Here is a 22,393-nt window from a genome sequence, read left to right as displayed (position 1 = left end):
AATACCCTGTCATGGGGGATTTGTTATTTTCTAATTGATTCAAATTGAAAATCATAAAACTTGTATGATATCCTAGGTATTGACAACTTCTCTGTGGAATCATTTAAATATATATAAACATTTAGAACCAGATTGTCTGTCTGTATTAGGTGAGTTTATGTTATGTATGGTACTAGTAAGTTTAATGGCACCAAGAAACCAATTGTCTTTTTGTTATGCTTTTTTTAATAATATTTTTACCATCTAAGCATCTATATTTGAAGTCGAGAAGTTTTGATTTTTTATTAAATGGTGATGAACCCAATTTAAAATGTGAGTTATCATAGTAGTTACAAGTCAGACCATTAGTATAAAAGCTTATTAATTGTAAAGGACAGTGATTACAGAATTAGTATATTTTGGACATTCGCTCAAAGAACACATAAATCCTAGAGTACTTAATTTAGAAGTTGGAGTTTTTGGTGTTAAGTAGTTTTAGCCAGGTTGTCAGGAAGATAGGTTTTAACATTTTATGACTTTTGAGTTTTTGTATCTAGTATTCATAAAATTAACATACTTATTGGCATTGATGTTTGTGTTCTATTTCTTTTAATTTAAAGTAGTCAAATGCTTTCCTGCCCTAGTTTTCTCCACCATAGAGCCTTTATCCTCATATATTTGCTAGAGTGACCACTGGTATATGCCCTTTCAGAGTTTTTTTAATGTTTATGAGATAACAGAAGAGTCAGAAGTGATAAAGTCAAAATAGCTTTGTCAGCACTTTAAATTTTTGAAAATCACTGTTAATTATGTCGCAAGTATAATTTTAATGTTTTGGGCTTAAGGAAGTATATTTAATAAAATAAAAATCTACATTGTGAAGTTTAGTTTTATTGTTTGATTAGTATGTTATGAGATTTATTTTCCTAGGAAGACTTGACTGGATACCTAACGTGCTAGGAAAGGATGTTAGATAGACCTCTTCCATGCTTTTCCAGTTTGAGGGCCAGGTGTCCTTGTTGATAATATGTTATTTTTAATTGACTTTTTGTGTTTGACTAACATTTTGACTGTTATTGATCAAATTAAGGTTAACATGGTTCCAATTTTTTTTGCACATAGCTATAATAAGCGTATTAATGACATAAGAGAATGCAAAGAAGCAGCTGTGTCACATGCGTAAGTAGTTCTGTCTTGTCTGTGATACTTTAATCCAGAAGAATTCCTTTCTTAAAGCATTATTTTGTTGAAGTCAGTGCAGATTAATGGTGTGCAAAGTGTGGTAGTAGAAATGGGGGACTTTTAATCAATAAGAAATAAGTATGTAACCTCAGTATCTAGTAACCTTGGAGTTAGTGCAGACAGATTTTAAATATTTTTGAATTGTTGGTAAAAATGCTGTAAGGAAGTATGTTACAAAGGACTTTTAAGATTTATTCAAGTTTCTTACTGGTACTATGCTCCCTTGCTAATACTTTGCAAATTGTGATTTTTTTATACTTCATGAAAATTGACCTATCTTGACACTCTTCCAAATAGTACTTACTTTTCAAAGTATGTTAACCCCTCACCTTTTCCAAATTTTAATAAATATATTTATATTAATAAATAGATAACTTAAAATTAGAAATTAGTATATTTAAATCTTTGAACAACTTTTCAGTTTTCTCCTGAAATAACTAATTAGTTCATCTTAATTGTTACGTATATGATATACTTATGTAGAATATTTTCTCCACTAAGCCTAAGTAATGTGCAGATAACATTATCTGATCCATCAGTATTTTTATAAGGCAGAAAGAAGATAAGCACTGTTGCCATAGATGGAAAATATAAAACCAGAAGAACTTTTAGAATTTAGGGTTAAGCTATAGGATGGATATTGGGAATTTAAACCATCTTTATTCATTGTTATTACATGATTTCCTCATGCATATATTTTCCACTTAAATGAAGTGCTTTTATTATTAAAAAAATCATTCTCTAGTATAAATAACATACTTTGGAGTGTGTTAGAATTTCTTTCCAAACCTACAGAAATATAAATGATTATCACTTCATGGGATGGACCTTATTGTAGGCAGATATATGGTATCATAGCTATCTTTTATTAATATAACGATTTTTAAAAGGAATTTTTATTTCCTTTATTATATAAAATAATCATAAATATTAAGCAGTTGTAATTCCTATCACTCATTACCGTGTGCCAGGCATAGTACTTTATAGATACTTGCTCTCAATGTTAATAATACCACAGACTCCTTGCAGTAACCCTGCGTAGTAAAATAGTCAAAATAACATGCCCATTTTTTTCTTAGAAATTATACCAGATGACTTTATTACTGTCAAACAAAAAGAGCTTGCCATTGGAATTAAAATAATACTGTAGAAGTACTATATATGAGGCATATGAAAGATGTGTCATCTAAGACAGACGTCATCATCCTGTTTTATAGATGAGAGACTGAAACTTAGTGAGATAGAACCTAAGGTCACAAAGGCAGAAGTTGGATTTTAATGTGTCTTCTAAAACTAATCTGTGTCACAGCTAAATTTCTAGTATTATATATTCTTATACTTGTTTTTTTGGCATATACAGTCATTGTACAGGTGTGTGGCCATTTTTTTCTTGCACCTATCTAAATTTTAAAACTTAATTGGAGTAATGTATATTTTGCAAAGTGTGAGGAATTGGAATACTTAGAACACTCAGTGATTTTTTTTCCCCCATGTTAATATGTCAGAATAAATTTTTTTTCATTTTGTGTTTTATTTTAAAAATACCTAGTATATGAGTATATCTGATTAGACTTTCCTTGTCTTTCTGTTTTTGAAGAAGAATGCCAAATAGATCTCATCCTAATATACTTATTGAATATAGCTCTTGTTTTTTCAGTTTTATATATTTAATAGGAATGTGGGTAATCAGATATTTAGTGTATTAATTTCTATGTGGAGGTGACAAAAATGTATGCACTAGGACAGCGATTGCTTTCAAGGATTTCACAGTCTATTTTATAAAAGGCTATAAGGTGCTAAAATTGCATAAATTATTCAGAAATGGATATCTGGATATTGGGAAATGCTTTCTTGTAGGATTGGTCTTGAAGTTTGGGTAAGATTTTGATAGGTGGAGAAATAACAATGAACGATTACAAAAGCAGCACAAGAAAGCAAAGGATCAACATAAAATGGGAAGTCATTTAATGACAAACACATAGAAGATGATATTTGTAGGGACTTCTTCATATAAAACTTTGGACATTGATCCTAAATGATAAGTTATTTAATTGCCAATAATTATTTTAGTAGAAACAGACAAACTAATAGTGTCTTTCCCTATAGTGGTTCAATGCACAGAGAAAGACGCAAGTTTTTAAGGTCTGCACTGAAAGAATTGGCTACGGTCCTCTCTGATCAGCCTGGCTTGCTAGGTCCCAAGGTAATTGATTTAATTTTTAACTATAATTGCCATATTAAAATTGAAAACAAATTCTTCTCTCTCTGACATTTATCTAAATTTTGGTCAAAGTCTACATAAAAGGATTTTATATTGAGCTAACAATGCATTTGTTGACTTGACACTTGTACATCACACCTTCCTGCATTTTTCTCACCTGTTTTTATATGTATGCTCTCCCTGATACTTCCAATTTCTCTTTGGTCTTCTCATATCTGTCTTTGAACTTGATTTTATCAGTTCTTGCCAATGACTTTTTACTTAGAGAAAGATTATGAATAGATTTTGTTTTTAATCTTTACATGAGAGTAAGCAACCTTTTTTTTTTTTTTTAATTAGGCACTTTTTGTTTTTATGGCATTATCCTTTGCCCGTGATGAAATTATCTGGCTACTTCGTCATGCAGATAACATGCCAAAGAAGAGTGCAGATGACTTTATAGATAAGTAAGTTAGCAACATTAAAAAAATTATTTTTTTGTGTATTTTCATTTATGAGCTATGGAATTTGGGGACTTGGAAGTAAAATTATTTTGAAAAACATTTTTTTAGGGCTTTTTATATTTGTAATAGTACAGGAATATTTGTAATATATCCTTAGATGATATTAATTGGGATGCAAAGTCAACTTGAGTTTAAAATTAGGGCTGTTAATGTTTTCTTTCTAGTACCATAGGTGGTCATAAAGTTCTTGTTTGTTTTCTTGCTATACCCAGTAACATTTCCTATGGAATTCATTTTTACTACACAAAAATTTAAGAATGCTTATGAAGTTGCAACCAATATGTCATTTGAAATGTCTCTCTCATTTTTGTTCAGCCCCTCAGTAGGACTGAATAAATGAAGCAGAGAAATAAGAGCACGCAGAAAAATATTATTTCTTCCCAGTCCTCTTTTATTTGTGGCTTTTTAATGATTATTTATGAAATATTCTAATTTTATTTTCATTTTGGATTTTCCTCTATCGCTTTTTTAGTCTTAGCTTTTTTTTGCTTTCTATGACTTCTTTATTCATATGAAATAATTTTAAAAAGTAATTGTCATTAAGTGTTTTCACAATGCTGTTTCTAAGAAAAATCTTGTAATAGTATCAAAGGCATTTCACATTTTCTTTAATACCTAGTTTTTGAAATATTTTTCTTGAATTTTTAAAAAAGGCACATTGCTGAATTAATATTTTACATGGAAGAGCTTAGAGCACATGTAAGGAAATACGGACCTGTAATGCAGAGGTACTATGTGCAGTACCTTTCTGGCTTTGATGCTGTTGTCCTCAATGAACTTGTACAGGTAAAAACTATCTCATATTATTCTCCCTTTTGTTCCTTCGCTTTTTCTAGTAATTGATTTGTTTGCAAGAATTTGTAATATATTATCTTGTGCCATGTGGTGGAGATAGAAATATAAATAAATCATGGCCATATCTTGTCAAGGGGATCATCATCTACAGGGGAGAGAACATTTAGTTGTCATCCATGTGATAGGCATTGTTTTTAAGGGTGTACAAAGCTCAGAGTAAACACAGTGCAGGGAATGATTCTGTATCTTGTGGGTGGAGATATACAGTAACTAAATTATAGAGGGCCTTGCAAAAGAGCAAGTTAGTCATAAATCACATTTACTATTTGTAAAGATCACCCTGGCTCAGTGTGGTTGATGATTTGCTGGGGGCAAGGGCAGAAGCAGAGAGATTAGGAGGGAATTTATTCCATTAGGCAGGTGAGAGCTGATGAGAGCCTGAACTTGGACCGTTCCTATGGAGATAAAGAGATGAAGACATATAATTGATAACTAAGTATTAGAATAAAAGAAGATAAACCTTTTAGCAAAGTGTGTTAAAGGATGTCCAGTAAAAAAAAAAAAAGAAAAGAAAATCGCCTAGGACATTTAATTAAATGTCCTAGTTTTATTTCAATTTGAATTTTCCTCTACTGATTTTTAGTCTTGGGGGTGGGGATGGGGTGGGTGTCTGTGTGTGCGCGCGTGCTTGCTTTCCCTAATTTGTTTATTGGGTCTTTTTCATGTTAATATACATTTCTTTTATTCCCAATAATCTGAATATAAGGAAAATAGTATTTTACTTTGTTTTAAAAATAATCAAAGCCATCTAAAAACTACTATATGCTAACATAATATAAAGGAAGAACATCATGAATTCTTTTTATATTAAGACTAATATTAAGACTAAAATTACTGGTTTCCCAGAGAAATAACCATACTTTGAAATCCTAGTTTTTTTCATACCTACCTAAAAATGCAAATAAGAAAGGAAAAATGTCACATAATTATTTACCTTGAATTACATACAGCTTCTAAGTTACTCTTCTAAACCAGTGTATTTCTTTTTTATCCACTAGATGGAGTTCAGTTGCTTCCTTTCTAGAACATCCATTAAAAGGGGAAAAGCTGATTTTATCCCTAGAGTGTTGTTGCTTTGCTGCAATTTCATTTGAACAGTTATTATCAGATTAACCAGAGGCTGTCATTGCTATCAAAGTCTAGAAAGTAAATCAGACTGCTTGTTTCATGTCCTTTTGAAACTTGCTGTGACTATTATATACTTATTCATAAATTTTACAGATTTATATTGTACTGTTAAAATTTTTAAGTCAGGGCTGGCCGAGTGGCGCGATGGTTAAGAACTCGCTTGGGATGGTTAAGAACTCGCTTGGGATGCCGGAGGGCCCCGGTTCGGATCCCACATATGAGGGCCAGTGACACTGCCCTCCACAGCTGAGATGCTGAACAACAGCTCAACCTGGAGCTGGGCTGCCGTGGGTGGCCGGCGATGGCGTGGGCTGCAGCACCTGTGGCGGTGGGTTGCCATGGGCTACCGTGTGTAGCCAGCAGCCAGCGTGAGCGGCCAGCAGCTGCAGTGAGCGGCCGTCCAGAGGCCGGTGACTGGTCTGCCTCGCCTGGGAAGAGCGCAATGATGGTGCCAACTTGGGCCAGTGAAGCAACGTCCTCCACCACTAGATTGAAGAACAAAACGACAGCAACTTGTCTGTTCCCCTTCCCCCAATTCCCCAGCGCTGTTCCCATCCCCCCAATTCCCCAATAAAAATCTTAAAAAAAAAAAAAAAAAAAAGCCAGAAAGCACACAAATACATGGAGAAAAAAAAAAAATTTTTTTTAAGTCATTCCATATCTTTTGGTGTCTTTTATGTAAGCTGCATATTAACAATACTGGGAAAATGAACTTATTTTTTCTGGAATTATAGTAATAGTAGTAGTAGCAACTAATGCTAATATTGATAATTGTCATATTATTGATAGTATATTTTATTTCATCTGTACAACAACTCTGTCAGGGTAGGTATAGTTAATCATTATTTGTTGAAGAAAAATGATGTTAATGTAACTCATTCAGTGTTGTACAGTTCATAAGTAAGAGAGCCAGTATTTGAAGTCAGGTCTTAACTTGACACCTGAGCTTTTTACCACCTGTTCGGTTGTAAAGTATGTGCATGATTTTTTTAACCGTTTGCTAGGATTTAAATTTAAAACTAAGATTAGGCTGTTAATATAGTTCATTGTAATAAGTGTTACATTTTTTTATTGTGGTAAAATATATGTAGCAAAATTGACCATTTTAACTACTTTTAAGTGTACAGTATAGTGCGATTAAGTATATTCCCATTGTTGTGTAGGTCTTAATGTTATGAAAATTATTTATGCTGTTTGTGACTAAGATCCACTTTAAAAAATTATTATTTAGTATCCATTTCATATACGGTTTATCAAATTTTAGCTTTTTCAGCTAGTTTGAGAGGAATTTTTTGGTCTTAGTTTTGTTGTGATATAATTTACGTTTACTAAAAATCACCAATTTTTAGTTTATAGTTTGAATTTTGGCGACTATATATTATTATACATTACTGTAACTACCATAACAGTCAAGATGTAGAACATTTCCAATGCTTAATGCACATTTCTTGTGCATCTTTGTAGCTGATTCCTTCTTAGACCTCCAACAACCACTCATCTGTTTATCACTTTTTGCCTTTAAAAAAAAATCATATAAATAGAATCATATACTATATAATCTTTTGGTTTTGATTTCTTTCAATTAGTATAATGATTTTGAGATTCATCCATTTGGCTGTGTCTATCAACATATTCCTGTTTACTGCTAAACTATATGTCATAGTATGGATCTACCAGTGTATCTGTCCACCCATTGATGGACCTATGAATTTTTTCCCAACTAGATGATTTTAACATTATTTTTTGTTTCTTTTCAGAATCTTTCTGTTTGCCCTGAAGATGAATCAATCATCATGTCCTCTTTTGTTAACACTATGACTTCCCTAAGTGTAAAGCAAGGTAATAAGTCTTAAGTAAAAGCGTATTTTCTTCTAATTAGGTTTTTAAATTTGATTATTAAGGAAAGGATATAACAGGTAATTTTTAAAGCATCACATTTTTTGGACATACAGTATCCTGCCCCTTTTCTGCAGGGGACATGTTCCAAGACCCCTAGTGGATGCCTGAAACCTTGAATAGTACTGAAGCTGATATATACAGTTGACCCTTGAAAAATGCAGGCCTCAGGGACGCTGAAACACTCCACTCACCCACCCACCGTGCACTTTGCACAGTTCAAAATCTGCATATAACTTTTGACTCCCCAAAAATTTAACTACTAGTAGTGTACTGTTGACAGGAAACCTTACCAATAACATAAACAGTTAATTAAGCTAGAGAAAAAAATGTTACTAAAATCATAAGAGAAAATACAGTTACAATACTGTATGTATTTACTGAAAAAATTTGTGTATGAGTGGTTTAGCACAGTTCAAACCTATGTTGTTCAAGGATCAACCGTACTCTTTTTTCCTATACACACATACCTATGATAAAGTGTTATTTATAAATTAGGCACAGTAAGAGATTAGCAACAATAACTAATAATGATAGAACAGGTATAACAATATACTGTAATAAAAGTTACATGAATTTGGTCTCTCTCAAAATATCTTTTCGTACTATACTCACCTTTTCACTTAAAGGAAGCACTTTACAGCTTGTCTTTGGCATCTCCAAATTGCCAATGTCACTACTCTTGAGCTTTGGGGCCATTAGTAAGTAAAATAAGGATCACTTGAACTCAAACACTACCATACAGCCACAGTTGATCTGATAATGGAGACAGCTGATACGTGACTAAGTGGTGGGTACTGCATGTGGTGTGGATATGCTGGACAAAGGCATGATTCATGTCTAAGGTGGGACCGAGTTGGACAGTGGGAAATTTCATCATGCTACTCAGAGCATTGTGCATTTTAAAACTTATGAATTGTTTCTAGAATTTTCTACTTAGTATTTTCGGGCTGCAGTTGACTGCGGGTATCTGAAACTATAGAGTGTGAAACCTTGGATAAGTGGCGGGGGGGACACGGGACTACTGTATTTAACCTGTTCTGTTTTGTCTTAACTTCCTTCTCTCTGAAGCGTTTCCAAAATGGATGTGAGATGATGTTTATAAAAATCAGAAGAATTATGGCTTGAAATTTCTTATTTAGTGGGGAAAGTCATTTTGTAATAAAAAACCTAAGATTTTCCCATATCATAACAAAGTTTATATTTGGTCCAAAAAACCCCCAAAAGAGTACCCTGTATTATAATAATGCATGCATTACCTATGCATTATTACCCTAGCATTACCTATGACAGTAATGGATACCATTGATAAAATGTTTAATCTGTGGTAGACATCTTACTGGGTTGTCAGAAAAGTCATGACGTATTTTTTCTGTTTTTCATTGCAAAAATGCGTCATGACTTTTCCAACAACCCAATATATATATTATCCAATTAATACACATCAGTTTTAAAAAGTTGTTATTATGTTTATGTGACAGATTTGGGAACTCATGGTTTGAGAGTTAACCTCTCAGTTATTTAACATGATTTGTCCAAGCTGTAACAGGAATTAAGTACTAGAATTGGAATTTTAAGTTCAGGTCTCTCAATCTTCAAAGTTGAGATTGTATACTAGACTGCCTCTCTGTTATTTGAATACTTTATTCCAATAGATTCATATGATGTTTAATTTGTAATGTTTAAATAAAAGGTATCAGAAACCTTGTTATATTCTGAGTAATAAGTACATTTATTTTATCACACTTATGTAATGAAACTATTGTAAACTTGCCTGGTGATACTCGGTTTTTATAGAGAGTTATTTTGTGGAACTTCAGCATACTGTTCAAAGTTTCTGTTGACCAGATTCCTCAAGCTCTATTCTAGCTCTTACAACTGACATGTAAGTGTCTTGAGTACAGAGTTTAGGAGAAAAGTCTATACTTTTCTCTTAGCATAACTGCCTCCTTTAACATCATTTTTATAGGATTTGAGAATTTTTTCACTGTCTTAGCTATTAAATTATTTTTATTTTTTAATTGTGGTAAAACAAACAATATGAAATTTACTATCTTAACTATTTTTACATGTAAAGCTTAGTAGTAAGTATATTCACATGGTTGTGCAACTAATCTCCAGAACTTTTTCATCTTACAAAACTGGAACTATAGCTATTAAATGGCAAATTCCCATTTTCTGTTTCCCCAGCCCCTGGCATTGTACTTCCGCTTCTATGAGTTCAACTACTCTAAGATACCTCATATAAGTGGAGTCATACAGTATTTGTCTTTTTGTCACTGATTTACTTCGCTAACATAATGTCTTCAAGATTTAGCCATGTCGTAGCATGTGTCAGTCAGAATTTCCTTCCTTTTTAAGGCTCAATAATATACCCCATTTTGTTTATCCATTTATCTGTTGATGGATATTGAGTTGCTTCCACCTGTTGACTATTGTGAATAATAATGCTGTGAACATGGTGTATAAACATATCTCTTGAAGACTCTGCTTTTTATGCCTAGAAGTGAAATTGTGTTAGCTCTTAAAATTTGAAATATGATTATAGATTTATGAAAACATTAATTTGTTTTAATCTTTTTTTCTGTTATTGTAGTTGAAGATGGAGAAGTGTTTGATTTCAGAGGAATGAGATTAGATTGGTTCAGATTACAGGTAAGAATTACTTCATTTTCATCATTCTGTTGGTATTGAATACATTAGTTAACATGAAAACATTACTTAGCATGAAAAAATATTCATTGTTGTATACCTATTGAAAAGGCTTTGTATAACTAACCATAGCCTTCACCTCATAGAAGAAACTTTTTAAAAATTGAGATATAATTGAATTATAACATTAGTTTCAGGTGTACAACATGATTCAATATATGTATACATTGCTAAATGATCACCACAATAGGTCTAGTTAACATCTGTCACCACACAAAGTTACAAATTTATTTTTCTTGTAATGAGTTCTTTTAAGATCTATTCTCTTAGCAACTTTTCAGTATACAATGCAGTAATGTGTCCCACCCCTCCGCCCGTCTGCAGGGAATATGTTCCAAGACTCCCAGTGGATGCTTGAAACTGCAGATAATACTGAACCCTATATATACTATGTTTTTTCTATATATATGTACCTATGATATAGTTTAATTTATAAATTAGGCACAGTGAGAGATTAACCACAATAATAAAATAGAAGTTATAACAAGGTACTGTAATAAAAGTTATGTAGTCTCTCAGAATATCGTATTGTATTGTACTCACCCTTGTGACAGTGAGAGATGATACATTGCCTATTTGATGAAATGAAGTGAAGTGAATGACATAAGGCATTGTGAAGTAGCATTAAGCTACTATAAGGGTTTCTTGAACATAAAGCACTGTGATACCACAACAGTAGATCTGATAACCAAGATGGCTACTCAGTGACTAATGGGAGGGTAGTGTTTTATGCAGCATGGATATGGATACAGTGGACAAAGCGATGGTTCATATCCAAAGTGGGATAGTGTGAGATTTAGTTATGCTACTCAGAACGGTGTGCAATTTAAAACTTACGAATTGTTTAATTCTGGAATTTTCCATCTAATATTTTCAGACCATGGTTGACCGTGGGTAACTGAAACCGTGGATAAGGGGGGACTGCGATACAGTATTATTAACTATGGCCACCATGCTGTCCATTACATCCAAGGACTTATTTAACAGGAAGTTTGTACCTTTTGACTACCTTTATTCATTTCATCCAGTCCCAACTCCCTGCCTCTGGCAACCACCAATTCATTCTTTATGAGTTTGTTTTTTGTTTTTTGTTTTGTTATTTTTCTTTCTAAGACTCCACATGTAAGTGAGGTCATACAGTCTTTGTCTTTCTGTGTCTGACTTATGTCACTTTGTTTGCATAATGCCCTTCAAGATTCATCCATGTTATTCCAAATGGCAGAATTTCCCTTTTTATATGTCCGAATAATATTTCAGTGTGTGTGTGTGTATGTTATGATATATATATTAGTACACACATACATATATACACACCACAACTTCTTTATCCATTCATCCATCAGTGCACACTTAAGTTTTGCCTTGGCTATTATAAATACTGCATTGAACATGGGATGGCAGATACGTTTTGAGCTAGTGTTTCCATTTCCTTCAGATAAATACTTAGAAGTAGAATTGCTGGATCACATGGTAGTTCTGTTTTTAATATCTTGAGGAACCTCCATACTGTTTTCCATAGTGGCTGTACCAATATACATTCCCATCAGTAATGCGCAATGGTTTCCTTTTCTCCACATCCTCGCTAACACTTGTTATTTCTTGTGTTTTGGATAATAGCCATTCTAACAGGTGTGAGGTGATTGATTACATCACATTGTGGTTTTGATTTGCATTTCCTTGATGAATAGTAATGTTGAGCCCTTTTTTATGTTCCTCTTGACTGTCTGTATGTCTTTGGGAAAATTTCTCTTCAGATCTTTGTCCATTTTTTTTTTTTTAAGGTTTTTATTGGGGCATTGCGGGGATGGGAACAGTGCTGGGGAATTGGGAGAAGGGGAACAGACAAGTTGCTGTCGTTTTTTGTTCTTCAGTCTAGTTGTGGAGGACGTTGCTTCACTGGCCCAAGTTGGCACCATCATTGCACTCTTCCCGGGCGAGGCACATCAGTCGCTGGCTTCTGGACGGCCACTCACTGCGGCTGCTGACCGCTCACGCTGGCTGCTGGCCGCTCACACTGGCTGCTGGCTACACATGGTAGCCCATGGCAACCCACTGCCACAGGGGCTGCAGCCTACGCTGTTGCCAGTGACTCACGGCAGCCCAGCTCCAGGTTGAGCTGTTATTCAGCATCTTAGCTGTGGAGGGCAGTGTCACTGGCCCTCATATGTGGGATCTGAACCGGGGCCCTCTGGCATCCCAAGTCAGTTCTTAACCATCACGCCACTTGGCTGGCCCCATTTTTTAAATAGATTGTTTGTTTCCTTACTGTTGAGTTGTATATAGAAGAAACATTTTTATACTAGTTGTTAAACTTGGATAAATACATTTCTAACTTATGCCAATATAAAAGGTTTTTTTGAGTAAAATAGATTATAATTTTAAAATGTCCAGATATTTAAATTCCAGTATCTCTCTTGATTATCCTGATTCAAATGTTTAATTCTAAAGTGAAAGCAAAGAATTTTTTTGAAAAGATATTTATAATCTCGAACCAACTGATAAAAACTTGAAGCTTGCAGGCCATATAGTCTGTCATTAATACCCATTTCTGCCGTTGTAGTGTGTGAGCAGCTGTAGACAATAACAAATGGGTGTAGCTGTGTTCCAACAAAACTTTATAAAAATAAGCAGCCCACTCACAGGCCATAGTTTACCATTTCCTGATCTAATGCCAAAAGTGTCATTTTTCAGAAATGCAGAAATAAATACTAATTAAGTATTAATTGGACTTAAAATTTTTCTATTTAATATATAATTCTCGCATAAATAGTTTTTAAGGGCTTTTAAAATTAAAGCCTAAACTTTTTGTATACACATAAATTAAATGATAGAATTTAATTGCCCCTTAATTATTTCTAGTAATTATGGGAAAACTGTGGCCCAAGGTTTCCAATAACTTCATATTTAAAAAATATGCATATTTAAAAATAATAATATGATGTTCTTATTATAAAAAGTCAAAGTATCCAGAGGTAAAGTAGAAAATTAAAGTTTGCTATTTTCCCAGCTTCATTCCCCAGAAATACTCACCTTTAATAACTGGTCTGTATCCTTTATGTGTTCAGACATGTAAATGGGATTATACTATATACTGCTCTGCAACTTAAAAAAATAAATTTTTTATTTGTTTAATTAAAATGTGAAAATATAAGCAGTACATATTTGCCAAAGAGGTTTTTAGATGAATATAGTCTCAAGCAGGACTTCTAGGAAGAGCATACTTTTCCAGCAGTCTGCTTAGTTCCCTGACGTGCTTTTGCTTTTCTTAGATTCTTTCCTTCCAACCTCAAAATACATAGGCACTTTTCTCTCTCTTGTTCTGTATTCTACAACATCATAGTTTTAGAGATCTTATAAGTGAGGCCATAAGTTATTAAGTAACTTGCCTGATGTTAGAGAGTTGGTTAGTGGGAGATCAGGGAAGAACACTTGAAATACCACCTGTTAAATGTGAATGTATTATAGATTATTTCTTTCCTATTAAAAACAAAGTTTAGAAATTAACATTTCTTGATTTTTAACAAAGTATGAACCAGTACAGAAGTAGGACTTGTAAAGTGAAAATAGAGGTAGAATTGCTCAGCCAAGGGGTATATACATTTAAAATTGTGAAAGTCATTGTCATAAGCTTGAACTGTCTCACTCTCTTGCTCTCAGTTTGTGGGAGTGCCTAAACCAGCATTTGAGTTCAGAAAATTTTAGAGGTTTAAATGCGTTTCAAATTTACTTTCATTAAATGCTTCCAGGATTATTAAATTTACTTCCTTCAAGGGATTCACTTGAGAATTTTAGCTTTATTCAGTCTTAAGGCAGAATAGAAAGCATTTGAGCATTAAGAATGTAGAACTGATATAATCCCTGTGTGAGACTTTTTATTTTTCTAAGATACTTGTAAGAACATCAGTCACTGTTTATCTGATTCTTTCATATATTCTGCACTTGCATGTATTGGTTTCCTAGGGGCTTCCATAACAAAGTACCACAAACTGGGAGGCTTAAACAACAGAAATTTATTGTCTTACAGTTCTGGGGCCAGAATTCCAAAGTCAAAGTGTCAGCAGAGTTGCTTCCTTGGGGGGCTGTGAGTGAGAATCTGTTCTATGGCTTTTTCCTAGCTTTTGGTGATTTACTGGCAGTCTTTGTTGTCCTTGATTTGTATATGCTCTAATGGCATTCTTCCTGTTTCTCTTCACATGGTATTCCTTATAAGCATATCTCTGTGTCCAGATTTCTTTTTATAAGGTCACCAGTCTTATTGAATTAAGGCCTTCTCTAAAGACTTCATTTTAACTTGATTATCTCTGTAAGGACCCTATTTCCAAATAAGGTCACATTCTAAGGTACTTGGAACTTACAAGTTCAACATATTTTTTGGGGACACATTTCAATTCCTAACATTGTTGCTCTTAACCATGATTGGGACATACAGTCACTCAGTCCCTTTCTACTGCGTAATAGACTCTTTATTTTTTTAGTGACAGTAGGACAGAGTATACCAAGGAAGTAAAGAATGGGACGTACAACTAAGCCAGAGAAGCCTTGACTAGGGAAGAGTGCAAAAGTACAAGGTGGAGGGCCGGCCGAGTGGCTCAGTTGGTTAAGAGCTCGCTCAAGAGTTTGAGCTCTGAGCAACAGCGGTTTGAGTCCAGCCCAAGCTGAGCAGCCGCTGAGCTGCCAACAGGTAGCAGGATGGCTCAGCTAAAAAAAAAAAAAAAAAAGTACAAGGTGGGAGGCAGTGTCCAGAGTCCAGGAGGTTCGTATGCATGATGAAGTAGAGGTCAACAATGAAAGTTCCAAGCCTACAGATTAGGCCATAGGATACAGGAGATAAAATATTGAGCAGTATTATATAATCTGTAAAAGAGTACAGATGCTCTTTTGAGGATTTTATTAATCTTGCTGTGGAGGGAGACAAGGTATAAAATATAATGAAAAATTAAATAGCAGTTGAAAAATCTAAAAGATTAAGTTAAAAGATGTCCCTGACAGTATAATTATCAATTAATTACAGTTTTCTCAGAAGGGAGAAAAATTTTTTCAAGCTGGAATTGCTACTAATGGCTTTATAGAGAAAGCAACATTTTGCCTGGACATTGAGAAATGGGTAGAAATTGACTAGGAAACTAGCTTAGCTAGGAAAGGGGCAAACAATGAGGAAAGGGTAAGTCAAGAGAATTTTTAGTGTGAAGTATTACTATAAGAAGCAGATCTTAACAAGAGATATGAATGGTCTAAGTTTGATCAGTGATCAGGTAGAAGGACAAGCGCTATTAGGTACAAGCACATGGCCAGAGAGAGGTGTAGATACTCTGTTGGTATCAGTAGTTTTTAAGTGGAGCGAGGTCAAAAGGATAAGCCTTTGGGAGAATGTTATAGTATGCTTTGTGCCTTCACTGGAGGGCTATCCAGTTTTGATCCCAAGGTCATTCATTGGTCATTTATATATATGACATATATAGGTCACTTTGATCTTTCTCTGTCTCTTTTCTAGTTTTCAAAGAAGAGTTCTTCCGGTTTACATGTTCTTTGTCATTTTTTTCTACTTCTTAAGGCATCTCAGTATCTCATTTCTCTGTGTATTCCATTAGCCCCTTAAGCACCTTCAGTCACTCTTTCATTTATCTTCCCTTCCATCTTCTAATTTACTTGTGTTGTTTATATCTTACACTTTTACTTAAACTTATTTTTCTTGTTTAATAACATGTTTCTACTCCCATTGTTGTCAAGCATTTTAAATGAGTGTTTTAAATTAAATTACTCATTTGTCACCCACCCTCCCTTTCACCTGAATTTATTTTCACAGTGATATACATTAATTTAGAATTTTAAAAATGAGGGCAATTAATGGAAGTCAGGGCAGTTATTGAACTCATGGCCACAACAGGTTACTCTTCATACTCTAAAGCTGATTAAAGGTATATTTAACTTTAGTTGGGTTTAGTTTGTGACAAATGTCCAGAGTATTTCTTGCCATCAGAAGATTACTATCATTTTCCTGATTGCCTCCCCTTTCCTGGCAGACAAAAACAACGAAATATAAAACTGCTTTCTCTGTGATGTCTCTTAATGTATGATAACTTCAACCATGTAGTAGTAGCCCCTTGCCACTGTAGAGGCTGAGAATTGATTTTTATCCTACTCACAAGGTAATAATTATTTATTCTTTTGCTGTTTCACGGACACTGGCAGAAGACATGGATTTCCTGGATCAGAGACAAAGGACTTAACTATTCAATGCACAGGAAGCAGCATGAGCATCAGCATATGTACATAATTATCCCCTTACTTCCATGTCCCATGGGGGCAGTGTAGAGGGACTCAGGTGAATGCTAGGTATATAGTTGGTTTGTGATGCGCTAAGGAACACTGAGTTTGAAGAACCCTCCATTTTATTATCAGCAAGTTTACTTGCTCTTTGTTCAGAGGGAGATGTTACCTCATTCTTCAAGCTTGGTAGCTGCAAATACAACCCTGAGAAATGGCCTATGTAATGAGTATTGCATTCTTGGCATAACCTGCAAGATGTGTAGGTGTACATGAGGTCCATGAAGTATTGTTTCCCCAATGCTGGAACCCTGACCATCCATAATTTTTCTGTTGCCTACTATATCTAGTTATTTCCCAGATTAAACTTTTGTAAACAACCACCACACTAGACCAGACTATCATAATCCTGTCTGGATTATTGCAACCACTGCCTCCTAACATCTCTGCCTCCGGTCCCCTTTCTAGCCACCCTTCCCCATTTCCCCCCTTTCTAAAACAACAATTGGCCATCTCACAGAACCTTAGTGGTTCACCACTGAAAGCTTAAATTCTTTAACATGGTATACGTATACAGGGCCTGCATGATCTGGTTGAATCTCTTCTTCCACCCTTTCCCTTCTTTGCACTCAAACTAGCTGTAGTGAGCAGTATTTATTCTGTAGGCACCCCTTCTATTCTTGTTCTTTGCCCTTCTAGAATGCCCACTATCCACGGACATGATTTTGCTTTCTGAGTTGGTATCCCTGTAGTGGAATTTCTTTCCTACAACCTATCCTGATGGTTTTAGTTAAATCCTGTCATTTTTTTGGCCAACCTACATTAATTTGTACCACCTTCAGTGCTTTTCTAGAATCCATCAGTTAGTACAGTGTATTGTACTATCCAGTTTTTAAGATTCAGTATAATCTAAAACCTCATTAAATCGACGTCCAATAGTAGCTTATTTTCATCTGATTGTTTCCTATGTATGTTTTATCTTAAACTAGATTGAAAATTTATTTTGGTAGAGTTAAGATGACAGTTAATTGTTTTATTCTTTTGATATTGTAACTTCAGTTGTTTTGGGTTCAAGATGAATTACCGTATTTCCCCATGTATAAGACACACCCTTTTTGAAAAATTTGGGGTCTAAAAACTGGGTGCATCGTATACAGTGGCTGTAGATTTCAAATGCCATAGAGGTAACTGAGGATGAGGCAATATATGTAGACAGTGATTCGTCATCAGACGCAGATGAGGACAAGCTAATGGTTGGGAGTTTTGACAGTGATGAGGAGTTGTATGAATTTTATGACGAATAAAACTTGAGTTCAATAACTTTATGTAATACACTTTTTTTCAAATTTCGGGCCCGAAAATTAAGGTGCGTCTTATACATGGGAGCGTCTTATAAGGGGGGAAATACGGTACTCATATCTTAGATTCTGTTTTATGGGCAGTAGTGTTTCAGTTCATTTATTTAAAGAAATTCTTGATAGGAATTTCAAATTTGAGTCACTACAGAGAATTTATTAAGTGATGTGACTGATACAATTTCACAATAAACTAGTATTTTATAATAGTGTTTTTTATTCCCTGTAGAATGACAGGACTAAATTCATTGGTCTATACTAAAACTGCTTTTGTTTTTTGCTGTACTTTTACAGGCATATACTAGTGTCTCTAAGGCTTCACTTAGCCTTGCAGATCACAGAGAACTTGGAAAGATGATGAATACGATAATTTTTCATACAAAAATGGTGGATTCCTTGGTGGAAATGTTGGTGGAGACATCTGACCTCTCCATATTTTGGTATGCTTTAATTTTCTTTAAATCAGAATTTGAAATTTTTAGTATCCAAAGGTATCTTTCTTCATTTGTTTTTTCAATATTAGTATAGTCCTAAAGACAGTTAAGTAATAATGAACTCTTAAGAATAGAGGGAGGGCCGGCCGAGTGGCTCAGTTGGCTAAGAGCCCACTCAAGAGTGCGAACTCTGAGCAACAGTGGTTCGAGTCCCGGCCCGAGCTGAGTTGCCTTTGAGCTGCCAACAGGTGGCCGGATGGCTCAGCTATAAAAAAACAAACAAAAAAAAGAATAAAGGGAGTAGTGGACGAAAAAATGTTTACCAAGTTGGAACTTTATGTCTTATTTTTAATTCTCTATTAAGAGCAACTTTTTCTGGTGTGAATTTATTTTTTATACTTTTTTTGAGGAGGTGAAAAACAGTCTCTTCAAATTGTCTTAAGGCCCTCTTGCATCATTAGAGTAAGGGGGAAAAGTTGTGGATCAGAGTTAAATAGAGCAAATGTTGGAAATAAAATACCAAGTAATTTCACTCTACATTATTAAATTAGACATTAATATTGTGGTGACGTGGTAACTACTCCTTCCATTGTGCTCCACTTTCCTTTGCTTCTAGCATAGCCCCTTTGGTTATACTTAGTAGTTTACAAGTATTTGCCCCTTTCTTTCTCTCCACATAATGTGGTCCTTGAAGAAGGTCATGTTTTTGTTTCCTTAGTATTTAACATAAGTAGGTACTTAACAAATGTTTGAATGAATAAGTGAACTTGATTGTGATCATACTAGTAATCAATGGGATCAGGATTCAAACTCAAGTATTCTGGCTCCAAGCTATACAATATCAACTCTATTTCTAGTTTTGACCTTTTTTCTTTTAGGGAAGCTGAGTGGAATAACCTAGAATATCCCTTTATTTCTAAAATGCTGGGATAATCTCAGTAGACAGTGATAGTAGTTTCTGTGCACTGAATAGCTGTCATTGTGATAAGCCTCTCATTGCTTTAACTTTGGGAAATAATCCAACCCATACTGATTTTGGCAGTTTGTTAGGGTTTAATTAGCAATATTGCAGAAAAAATCTAACTTACCAGTCAGGGAAGGCATCAGGGTTCTCTTAAAAGGAACTCATAAAGCCCAATACATCGTATGTGGAAATTTACAAGAAATTTTAAGATTATTTGGAACCCTAGACTATTTTCTGACCCAAACCTTCTTTGGAAAGAAAATGGAATATTTTATGTTTACATATTTTTGAGCTACAGAAAGGTTCTTATTGTTAAAGAATGATACAGCAATAAGAAAGTCCTCTTTCATTTCTTGGAAATGGAAGCAATTTGAGAAATGTTTAAAATTTTTAATTTTCAGTCATTTAATTTTCTTATAATCTATTTTCTTATAATCACATTCTTTGTCATATCCAAAATAAAGACATGCTTACTATTTCTGTTTATCTTATTCTGAGATGTACTATATTTTATCGACTCATGTTCTTTTACATTTAATATCTCAACTCTGTAAGTAAGTTAAAATTGATGGTGTATCATTGTTTGACAATGTTTCTCTGGTTTTTTTGTTTGTTTGTTTTAAGATTTTATTGGGGAATTGGGGGAGGGGAACAGTGTTGGGGAATTGGGGAAAGGGAACAGACAAGTTGCTGTCCTTTTGTTCTTCAGTCTAGTTGTGGAGGACCTCGCTTCACTGGCTCATGTTGGTATTATCATTGTGCTCTTCCCAGGTGAGGCAGATTGGTCCCCGGTCACTGGACGGCCACTCAGGGCAGCTCTTGGCAGCTCACGCCCGCCGCCAGCTGCTCACAGTAGCTTACGGGAGCCCACTGCAGCTCCACTGCAGCCTGTGCCGTCGCTGGTGACTCACAGCAGCCCAGCTCTAGGTCGAGCTGTTGTTCACCATCTTAGCTGTAGAAGGCGCAGCGTCACTGGCCCTCATGTGGGATTTGAACCTGGGCCCTGCTGCTCAGAGCTGGCGTCCCAAGCCAACTCTTAGCCAATGCGCCTCAGCCGGCCCAATATTTCTCTGTCTTAGTGGTACATAAAATAATGGTGTTTCTTACAATTGATAGTGACTTAGCTTTCTTGAAATTTGATGATGTGAGATTTGAATGTCATATATTTATATGCCATAGATATGGTTTATTTTCTGTTTAAGTTTTTATTTTAAAATTTTTTACTGTTATACAAATAATATTTTTATTACTCTGGAATGATTATTGGTGTGTAAGAAATACTCTGGAAAAATAACTATTCTCTTGTTAAGGGAATAAATACTAACAGTTGGCAGCTTGCATTCACTTGAATCAAATTAACTATAAGATACTATATCATGAAAATTTTATTTTAACTGTAAAAATAGTTATTCTAATTTTTAATTTGTTTTCTTATATAGTTTTTACAGTCGTGCTTTTGAGAAGATGTTTCAACAGTGTTTGGAGTTACCCTCTCAGTCAAGATACTCAATTGCATTTCCACTACTTTGCACTCATTTTATGAGTTGCACACATGAGCTGTGTCCAGAAGAGGTAATTTCAGAGTAGTACTGTTATTTATATGATATGCAGAATAAACTAAACCAAACATGTAGCCAACCACATGTTCACAAAGTCATGATTACTTAATGTGTATCTTCCCGTCTAATACATCTCTATACAGACTCAGAAGAATGCTTGAATAGATAGATATATGATATAGATATAATAGATGCAATATATATTTTGATGGATGAATATACATATGTGTTTAGATGAACATATAAAGTCACTTGGAATTACCTTTATTAAAATAAATTGTGGGTCAGATATTAATAAAAATATGTTACATATAGTAATTGATATTGTGTGCTTGCTTTTCCACTTAAAATCATTGAAAAGACTTGAAAATTGAATATATAGATTAGTGACTAAATATAAACATGTCGAAGAGAAATTTTACTGACTTGTTAATACAATAGATATAGTAAGTAAAATCTAGATTTGCTGATATTTGTGAGACATACATAGGCATGCAGGGACAGTTATTGGGTAATTGAACTCAGTAATTTTATTGATACCAGGTATGTATAAAAAATGTACTTAATATTTCTTCTAATCTTTAAGGATGAAATAGCAGTTTTAAATGGGTAAGAATATATATCAAAATTAAATGGTGTAATTTAACTTAATGTTGAGTCTCTACTTGGAACTACAGAACTGATAAAGAAACTTACAGGAAGCAGTAGCATTATTATAATAATATCTTTGAGCATTGGGTAACAGCTCTTGCAGATTGTATTCTAGTATTCCATTGGGAGCAGACCCTGAGAAAGAGATTAACCTGCAGGAAGTTTATTAGGAAACACTTCTAAGATTAATACCTGTGAGGTTATTAGCACCCAATTTTAATAAATTCATAGAGTTTTTAGATTTAATAGATTTTCTTCCAAGCTTTATACCTAAGATATGCTATTACTTTTTCTTCACCGTTATCCTTCCCTTTAAAGTACACATCAAATCCTCTTAATTTTGTGTGGTATCATTTCTTGAATCCATTTGCTACTTTCCATTGCTTTTGTCACTACTGTAGCTCAGCTTTTCAATATTCTTTATGTGTACTCCTGAATACTTTTCCTGCCTTCAATAGTTTTCCTGCACCATCTAATACAATGCCACCAGAGGGCCTCTTTTCATTCTTAAAGAATCATCAGTGGTTTTCCATTGCATATGGAGGGAGTAAAAATTTCTCAGCCAGGCATTTAAAATCCTCAACAATTTGATCTCTACTCCATCCCTTTATTGTGTTTAAAAAAAAAAAA

The 22,393-nt window shown here is 34.3% G+C and overlaps 1 protein-coding gene across 2 annotated transcripts in view; it reads left to right on the top strand.

The window, feature by feature from the left end:
• NCKAP1 (NCK associated protein 1) overlaps nt 1-22,393 on the top strand; it is a 103,867-nt gene that overhangs the window by 46,418 nt on the left and 35,056 nt on the right. For both annotated transcript variants that reach the window (XM_019661188.1, XM_019661187.1), the window contains exons 10-17: nt 1,102-1,158; nt 3,328-3,424; nt 3,782-3,888; nt 4,599-4,731; nt 7,686-7,767; nt 10,421-10,479; nt 18,450-18,595; nt 20,993-21,125. In XM_019661188.1, the coding sequence (XP_019516733.1) occupies nt 1,102-1,158; nt 3,328-3,424; nt 3,782-3,888; nt 4,599-4,731; nt 7,686-7,767; nt 10,421-10,479; nt 18,450-18,595; nt 20,993-21,125 (814 nt within the window). The remainder of the gene's footprint in view (nt 1-1,101; nt 1,159-3,327; nt 3,425-3,781; nt 3,889-4,598; nt 4,732-7,685; nt 7,768-10,420; nt 10,480-18,449; nt 18,596-20,992; nt 21,126-22,393) is intronic.

Source organism: Hipposideros armiger, unplaced genomic scaffold (assembly GCF_001890085.2).
Source record: "Hipposideros armiger isolate ML-2016 unplaced genomic scaffold, ASM189008v1 scaffold_338, whole genome shotgun sequence".
Lineage (NCBI taxonomy): Eukaryota > Metazoa > Chordata > Mammalia > Chiroptera > Hipposideridae > Hipposideros > Hipposideros armiger.
Note: the sequence above shows the minus strand (reverse complement) of the source record. Positions and strands in the feature narration are given on the sequence as shown.